At 43.2% G+C, this 9,314-nt stretch overlaps 1 protein-coding gene across 1 annotated transcript; it reads left to right on the top strand.

Moving 5' to 3' along the window:
• The first annotated feature begins 2,106 nt into the window (after positions 1-2,106).
• Positions 2,107-9,093, top strand: LOC125891282 (Ig-like V-type domain-containing protein FAM187A). Its single transcript, XM_049580416.1, has 5 exons — positions 2,107-2,304; positions 5,058-5,335; positions 5,785-6,147; positions 7,326-7,564; positions 8,867-9,093. Exons 1-5 carry the CDS (start codon positions 2,107-2,109, stop codon positions 9,091-9,093), a joined length of 1,305 nt encoding a protein of 434 aa, XP_049436373.1.
• Positions 9,094-9,314: the final 221 nt, after the last annotated feature.

Here is a 9,314-nt window from a genome sequence, read left to right as displayed (position 1 = left end):
GCTCTCTGACAAGGACACTAGCAGGAGACCAAACTAGGGAAGAATCAGTCAGGAAGGATAAGGAAAGAGCAACTGTCTGTGGACACCACATGTAAAACCATTCCCTTTTCGGGAGTTGTCTTGCTTTTGCCTCTCCATTGCACCTGTTGTCACTTTGATTTGCACCAAAGCAGTTGAAACTGATTCACAATCACTTGTGCTTCCTAAATGGACATATTGATATCTCTGAAGTTTAACTGACTTGCTGTTATGCTGTGATGATTAAGTGTTCCCTTAATTATTTTTGTGTGTGGAGTAGCTACAAAATTACCTGCCATGCATGATGTGGTTTTTACTCTTTTGTATTAAAATCCAACAATCTAACAGGTCCCCTTTGACCCAAAACTTGCCATGTCAAATGAAAATCAGGCCTGCTGGTGTGACTCAGTCTCATTTTTAAGACTATTGCTTTATTTGTTGTTTTATGTGCTGTTGTTTGTTGCCAGCTAAATTATAATATTAGTATTCACCAAATGAAGCTTGTGTGTTTCCGAAATAGACTGAGTCCAACACAGTTTCCATGATGCCCCTGGCCATGTGATTTTGTTGTTTTAGAAATAAACAAAATTCCATTTAGTTAATGGAAAACAGGAGGGTGTCATCTGAAGTGTTTATCCTTCTGAGCACACTCTTAGTCATCCTGCTACCCTGACACATTCTGTATTGTTTGGAAAATTCCACCCTGAAACTACTGTACCCTGCGTTTACACACACCCACACACACAGCCAAATCATCTTTTAGTGCATGCCTTCAGCCGAGGCTGCCAGCTTACATCATTCGAGTTTTGTTTGTGTCTCTAAGCAGTGAAGTTGGTCAGGAGTGTGTTGTGTTCAGTCATTGTGCCTGAGGCCTGATGATACACAGACCTGCAGCTCAGCAGGGAGCCAATTCATCGCACTCATTTATTTCTGCTTTATAATATTACAGCAACAACCTCCTGCTGCGCAACTCCTGCAGCAGTGCAGGATGAATTAAGTGACTGAAGCAAAGCTCACCCACATCGACAAACTCTGAAGTCTGGATTGTGAGCTGTGTGTAGCTCTGCAGTGGCGCAATAGATTTTTTCTGAGGCGAAGTACATCTTCTTTCATGGCAATGCGGCAAACTGAGATACCTCTACAGGATGCTGTGGCGATATTTCAGTCTGGAGCAAACTGGTGGACTGACAGGCCAAGATTTCTAATATGGCTGCGATAACTAGCATGATGTAACAGTGACCAATCATGACTGTTCAGTAATTCACAGACTGGGACTGTGAGTAGCTTTGCAGTGTTAGGGGGCGATCACACAGAAATGAGACGCTAGAGACGCGGACGCTTCAAAGACGCTTGAAACGCTGGAAGCGCTTATTCAATGCGCGCTAGCTACTGGCGTCTGACGCTCAAAAAGTTGAAAATATTTTAACTTGTCAGCATCTATGCACGTCTAAAAAGACGCTTGAACGCTGGTCAAACGCGCCGTATTATAGGAAGACAATCGTTTTACTGGTGTTGCGTTTCTGGCGTTTCATCTCGGTGTGATCGCTCCATTACTGTGGTTAACTTACACCTCTGTGACACACTTTTATAACGCAATATCCTCAAGGCTAAGCCCAGCAGAGGTTTGTCTGTATTACATAAAAGAAACGGCTTACAATGAAGTAGAAATGCTGGACATGTTTTAGAGGAATTAAAGGTGTTTAACTTCATTGAGACGAAGACGGAAAGATAAACTGTAGCCAGAATGTCCTCAAAACGAAGGAGACATTGACTGTTGCTTTTAATGCAGCCAACAAAAGACATAAAAGCAATATAAATCTTTTGGGAACTGCTGAAATGAAGAGTTTGTGCTCTGTCAGAAAGTGTAATAAGCCTGGTCTTGAACTTCACAATGTTTGCGTTGACAACAGAAGACGGGTCCTTAGTGAGCTCATCAGATTCCATCAGAGTTGTTTTGCTTTGAAAGTAACATTCTTCAGATGTTAGAACAAACACACCGGAGGTTTCTCAGTGTTTGTGCAGAAATATCTTATTGAAGTCGTGACTTTTCTAAATTGTGAGAACCTTCTTCGTCCTCAGAGAAGCCCAATGCCTCCTCCATCCTCCTGTCCCCTCCTCCTCCTCCTCCTGCTCCTCCTGTTTTTTGAGGCGTGGAGCTACGAGGCTCCTGAGGGTAAGCAGGATGTGTTTGCGAGGAGAGCCTGCCCCGCCTTCCTGACTTTCACCAACGCTGCCTACTTGGCTGGAGTCACTGTGGAGCTGCCCTGCCACTGCAAACCAGAACAGGTAACAGGACCAACCTTAAAATGTTTTGGAACTACAAATATACATCACTCTTTAATTTACTTATTTAACTTTAATAAAGTCTGATAGATACTTGTTGTATGTTATCCTGCTCACAAGTTTGGAATTCTGTCGTTTTGAACTAAATGGTCACGTTGTAATTAATCAGGTCTTGAGGTGTTTTCAGACAGTGTGCAGTTGCCTGGACAGCCATTACCTTGCAATAACAACATTATGTATTGTAGCTCCCGGTGACCTCCAATCTAGCACTTTCAGAAAGAACCTTTAATTATGCTTTGGAACAAAGTGATTGACGCTTAACTCAAATATCATTGGTCCAAAACACAGTACTCAACCAGTAGCTAGTACTGTAGAATATGGTCTTTCCTTGAAAAGGATCCTGATAAGAACATGTTTGGTGAATTGCAAGTTAAAAGCTGTTTCATAATATAATTCAACAGTATATCAATTACTATATTTAAACCCTTCATATTGAAATATATTCTCCTAATGTCTGAGAGAAAAGGCCTTTGCAAATTAAGGCCCTAATCACACAGAAAATGTTTTGCAGGTCACAGCACTGCCTTTTTAAAAACAATGAAATACCACTAGTGAAAAAAAAATGCTTGCAGCACCTTTTTATTGTTGTTATTCTAACCCTCCCATGTAATCAATCTTCCGTTTATTTATTTTAGTTATTTCACAGTAATCAGTGTGTAGTTGCTGACATGTTGAGGCAGAGGGTACTGTCTGTAGCTCTGGTTGAGGGTGAGAGGCTGTCAGCAGATAAACAGAGATCTGTGTGGGTACATGAGACCCTAAAGAAGAGGCTGGATCATGGGGAGTACCACCAGTTGGTCCAGGAGCTTCTCCTCCATCATGGACGTTTACAGGCATATTTTAGGATGACTCAGGGGCAGTTTGACAACCTGCTGTGTATCGTCGGGCCGTATAGCTCTGGGTATCCAGCAGCCATTACCACCAGTTTCTCCTCCATTGCATTACTGTAAACTTGTTGTCTTGACCGCCACAGAAGGCCCGCCTCTCAAATCATCCGATTGGACAATGGGGAAAAAGATGAGTTGAAGTTTTTTCAACTCGAGGAGTTCAGAGCGCTCCAGCGAACGCCAGGTGCCTACAGCGCAGAAACGTAAGGTGTACAGCAATGCAAAAACAGTGAACAAAAAGCTCTATTTTCATTAAAAACAAAAAGACGCCTCTTTCTGTGTGATTAGGGCCTAAGTCTGTACTTTTTGAATGCTTTTTTAAAAGTCTGTCATCTAATAAAAATCGTTACGCACAGAAACTTCGCACACTGAGTCTGATGCACTTTATTCTTCTATTCGTTGCAAAAATACGCAAAAGAGACAAAATGTAAAAGCCCATTTGCACCATTGCCTCTTTCCTGCATTTGGCACTGCGGCCACCTGAAGGGGCTGAGCTGTCTTTCTGCCTGTGTGTGGTCTTCATCCTCTATTACGTCCTCCTAGTCCTCATCATAATCCATCTGGATATAACTGTCTGACCTGTTGAGGAAAGGCTATCTGGCTCCATGTCATTAGTCCGACGTCCCGTTGTTCCGATATGTGATTATACTAGGCTATACTGTATTTGTGCACCATAGAGGATCAGCAACGCAACAAAAGTAGGCTACTGGTCGAGATACAAGTGTCATAGAGAGGAGAGAGTAAACACCATAACCTCCTGTTATTAACTCTGGGGTCCGGGTTGTGTGGGGAGCTCTCCGCGGTGCTGAACGGCTCCCAGCGGGCGTATTTCTGCCTTGATGGTGCGCCGCGACCGGCTCTGGGTCAGCTGGGAAAGGCTTGAGGCGAAGCAGGCTCACGGCTTATGTGTTTGTCACTTTTTTTTTCATTCTAACCCACACCATGATCTTTTCCTGACCCTAACCAAGTGGTTTTTGTGCCTAAACCTAACCAGACCTTAACCACAGGGCATCATGATGATTTCGGAACGGGCTTCGGAACAATGGGTTTAATATGGTCGGAACAATGGGTTGTCGGAATAATGGGCTGTCGGACCAATGGGCAGGCCCCGGCTATCTAGGTTCTGAAATGATGATGTGCGCCCTTCCTCCCCATGTTGAGTATGTGTCTCCCAGGTTACACCACTACTTCTTGGTCAAAAGACTCTTCTACAGGCTTTTGATGGATGCAAGAAATGCAGAAAATTGAATCAACTCAGAAAACGTTAATGACAGACAAAACATTTCGGAGTCATTGTGTAAACATGATTGACCCAGTGTGAGGTCATATTTATTTTTAAATTTGGCACAAATTTAGTCCAGTTTTTCATGACACAATACTTTTATCATGAAAGACACAAAGAGAGGATGTGATCCCCTCAAGTTAATACATAGTTAAGTCAGTTACACCAGGCAGAAACAAGGATTTGTGTGATTTAATTAGCATAACAAGCAGTGTGAACAAACACATCCTATTCTTCTTCTTCTGTACAATAGCTGCTGTATAAATGGCTGAGCTATTATCAAGTTGCTCTGCTGCTGCAATCTACGGCCTCCAGTCAGCTTCACAGATAAGTAGGATTTGCAGAAGTCAGATAAACATGTAGAAGAAGAAACGAAGCAGGAAGAGAGAATGTCTGGAGTATTTAGCTTCCCAAACAGAGAGACATAAATCTTGGCATCAGCTCAAGTAATTGGACTCTCTGGTATTGATCAACTGAGCAACTGTCAGCAGAAACATTTTAGTTATGAAGTTCCCTGTGTGTTTCAGATCCAATCAGTTGTGTGGTTCTTCAGGAAACATCTAAGCAGCTCCAAAGAGACTAAAGCCCTGACTGATCTCCATGGCAACAGGCTGCTGGACCGTAGTCGTGTCCCTCACAGCGGCGACCTGCGCAGTCGATTCTCCATCCGTCTCTTCAGCCTGCTGATCTTCAGGGCGGGGCCCGACGACTCCGGCATCTATATCTGCGGCTCCGTCCACGAAGACTTCTTCTATGGTTACGACCTGGACATCCAGGAGGCGCGTACACTCAGCTTCACACCACGGTGATGAGAAAGAGTCAACAATTGTGACTTTATTGGAAACTGAAAATTACAATTGTCAGTTTTTGACAATGGTGATGAATACTGATATGTAAAATCAGCTCACTGCAGTCTAGTTAATATGTATCGACTCCTAAAGTCAATTCTGTGTGGGCGTCTTGAGCATGTTTCTGCAAACATTATGGACTCATCCCATCAGCTGGAGACATGTTCAATATTTGATTCTGCTCACTGCTAACTGGTTCACATTTTGCCTCCGACATGACACCAAGACAAAGAACTCAGAGGCTTATCAACTATGGCAGACATTTTAAAAAGTTTGGAGCAACCGCTGATTGCAAAATTCAAAGTGTTACAGCGAGGATGTTTTTGTTCTGTTTTTGTTTTGGATATAGCAATCCATGATTAAACCACTGATTTAACTGACTCCAATTCAAATGTGATTCTCCTAGGCTCACTCCAGAAAATACCAGCAAGAAAAGGACAAAGAGTAAAGGACTCGGCTCTGCTCAGTCGCTGTACCGGGTCTTCACCAGCTTCCGGCCCTGGTCAGTGTGCGATCGCTGCGGAGTACCTGGAGAACAGGTCCGTGTGGGACTCTGCTACGTCCACTCCCACTACCTGCATGTACGCTACAGACGGGCCAATCAGACAGTGGCATCATGCGGCTCAGGGGCGGTGCCCAGGGCGTTTGGACAACTGAAGGGAAGCAGAGTTGGAGCCAAGCTGGAAGTCAAAAGCTGTCAGGTCACTTGTCCACCTCAGGCTCCTCCACCCTCCAAAATCATTGCTCTGATGGAGTTTCTTGGGTACAAGTAAGCACATAGATGAATATATAGAGGTGCTTGAGCAGAGTGTCTACATGTCAACCTGTTGAAGGGTATATGGACTGCACTTGTATAGCGCCTTTCTAGTCTTCTGACCACTCAAAGCACTTTTATGCTACATGTGATTACACCCATTCACACACATATTCACACACTGGTGTCCGAGACCACCCTGCTGCTCAGTAAGCATTCACATACTCTCACACATCGATGGAACAGCCATTGGGAGCAATTTGGGGTTCAGTATCTTGCCCAAGGATACTTTGACACGCAGACTGAAGGAGCAGGGGATCGAACTGCCGATCCTTCCTCTGATCCACAGCCATTAACAAATTACTCCTGATGGTCAGACCAGCTGCCATCGGTGTGAATGAAAGGCAAATGATGAAGCACTTTGGATAAAAGCTCTATAATTGCAACCATTTACCATTTAGGAAAATCACTGCAGTCTGAGAGCATGGGGATTTTCAATGTTACAGTTTAAATGCTGTAATCATTTCCTTAGTCAATAGTTAAGATGGACTAAAGGTGTAAAATGGCAGTATTCATTGCACCGACACCATAAAAAAAGGACTGCAGGGCAGTTTTGTAGAGCCTTAACAACTGGCAAGCATGTACAGCTTGTCCTAAATAATGGCATGAAATGGCAATCTCAGTATCTGATATAGAAAGTGTTCATCTGCTGAGAGTGTTAATATAAATTCAATGTAAATGTGTGCATTAGATTTAGATTTTAAATGATGATAGAGAAAAACATCTGGAGGAACACCAAAAACATTAGGATTCATCCTCTGAGGAGGCTGAATATCCACAGCTAAATCAAGCCATCCATTTTCATATAACTTGTCATGGAACTAAGAGTTGTTGCAATAGAAAGTTGACCTGGTACAAAGTCAGTAGGTCACCAAAATGAACAGGAACCATCCTCTGGGGACCATGAATCTGTCCAGAAAGCATCCTCATGGACCCAGGTTTTTGTTTGAGGGATAAATTCACTGTAGACAGTGATACTAAATATTAAATCAACCAAACAAAGCCTGTTTTGATCATATATCAGTATTAATTTATGATCAATAATAAGATAATTTCTTGTTTCACTCTCTGTGTTACAGTTTGTGTAACAGTTAAACACCTCTAATGTGATGAATCTCTGTTCTCTGTTGTAGTTCTGCCTCCCGTCCAGCGGAGATGCCAGTGTTCTACCTGAACCACCCTGCAGACCGTGTCCTGACACTGGGCTGTCCCGGGGCACGACCTAACATGGCCGTGGCCTGGGACCGAGGATCTGAACCCATCTACCGGTCTGCACACTCGGCAGGTCGTAACCTCGGCATCACATCGCCCAGGCTGCTGATAGACACCGGACACCACCTGGTGTTTACACCTGCAACAATTCAAGACTCAGGTACCAACTACACCTGTGTCTGTCATTTGTGTTCATCAACCTCTGTGTTACTTTGTGTGATCATTTTGATGCAGACAAACCACACCCCTATGCCTGTCTTTTTTATTCTCCAAGTGAGGATTGGGATATATGCAGTTCACATTTTTAAATGCTTTAAGATCCACTCATTACTAGAAGTACTGGAGGGAACAGTGATGGAACCGTCAAAATGATCATATTAATATTTAAGATGTGCTGATGGATTCACATCGTCAACTCATGCATTGAGTTAACGTTCCACCTCAAAAGTTGTCGGCAGTCGGCCTAGCAAATAAAGTTAATTTTTTCTCAGACTCCAGCTGCTGTGAGAGGCAGCAAAACATACTTTCATTTTATAGTTACAGTTTACTAATAAAACTCTCCACAGTATGAACAGTGGTTACATGAGCCTCAAAACCAGACACAACTCAGCCCTGAGCAGAGTGACCGTCCTCTACTGACCAATCAGAGTGCAGTGTTCACAGCTCCACCTTTTATGGTGCGTTGGTTTTGTACTCGGAGGTCGGAAATTCCCAGTTCCCAGTTGGAAGTTTAAACTCAAATGCACCCTGAGATCGGATTTCCAACTCGGAAATTTGGAGCAACCGCATCAACCCGACTTACGAATTCAAGGTGGCTGCCAGTCACATACATAGTGAGTAAACACTCTGCTAAAGTACTGTTTATAGCTTATTTGTTTTACATCAGGTCAGCCTCATCTGCGGCGTTCATCCGTTGGAGTACATGATGGTTTTGAAGCTGTCTATACTCCCTAAGTGCAAGAGCAACAAAGGCTTTCTTGTGGGCGTCCATGTTTTTTTCCGACTTGTCCACCATTGTCAAGTAGAATGCAAAAACTGTTGTCAACTCGGAGGTGATGTCATTCCTATCTCCGACTTCCGACCTCCGAGTACAAAACGAACACACCATTAGTACCAGATCTGTGTGCTAGGTACCCCAACAGAGGAGGGACCAAAAATGGGGATGGTACGGAACGGTTCCATTGGTACCATCCACAACTTTTCACTGTGGAAATAAAAAAATGTGTAGCGAACTGAACTGAACTGTACTGGACTGCTCAGTGGAAATGGTGCTATTGTAGTCCCTTGCTACAATACACTCATGCTGTGTTACATTACTGTGCTATACTCTGTACCTTCCTGAAATCCATTTCTTGTTTTGATTGCCAGTTTGTCTCATTTCAGCCTAATGTGACTAATATCACCACCTTTATTTATTCAAAGCTGTTTAATTTGATTAAATTATTATTATTTTTTAAATTAGGTATCTACTACTGCTGGCTGCAGGGTCACCGGGCTGCTGAGATACGTCTGCTGGTCTACGCCCATTTAGGCCGGGGACAGTCAGTGACATCACATCCTGAGTTCCAGACAGCTCTGCAGACAGTGCTCAGATCATACGCTGTGATGACAGCTGTGTTTTGCCTGCTATTGTTTGGAAGAGCTGGAGTCAGACACCTCAGAGACACCGCCGAAACACACGTGGATTAAACTCACTCAAATAATTATTACTTAAATAAAGAGTTTAAAATATATCATTCTATTTTCCATGAAGGTGAAAGTTGTACATTTTTATTAATTTATTAAAATGAAAGCATGCAGATGATCCATTAAAAACCCCATTAAGGCAGGTTTACTGTGTAATATGAAATACGCAGGTTCACATGGGTCACATGATCAGCTCAGACTAGCAGCAAACTGAAACACTGTAG

The sequence above is a fragment of the Epinephelus fuscoguttatus genome, linkage group LG7 (assembly GCF_011397635.1).
Source record: "Epinephelus fuscoguttatus linkage group LG7, E.fuscoguttatus.final_Chr_v1".
NCBI classification, from domain to species: domain Eukaryota; kingdom Metazoa; phylum Chordata; class Actinopteri; order Perciformes; family Serranidae; genus Epinephelus; species Epinephelus fuscoguttatus.
This window is presented reverse-complemented; position numbering and strand designations above follow the sequence as displayed.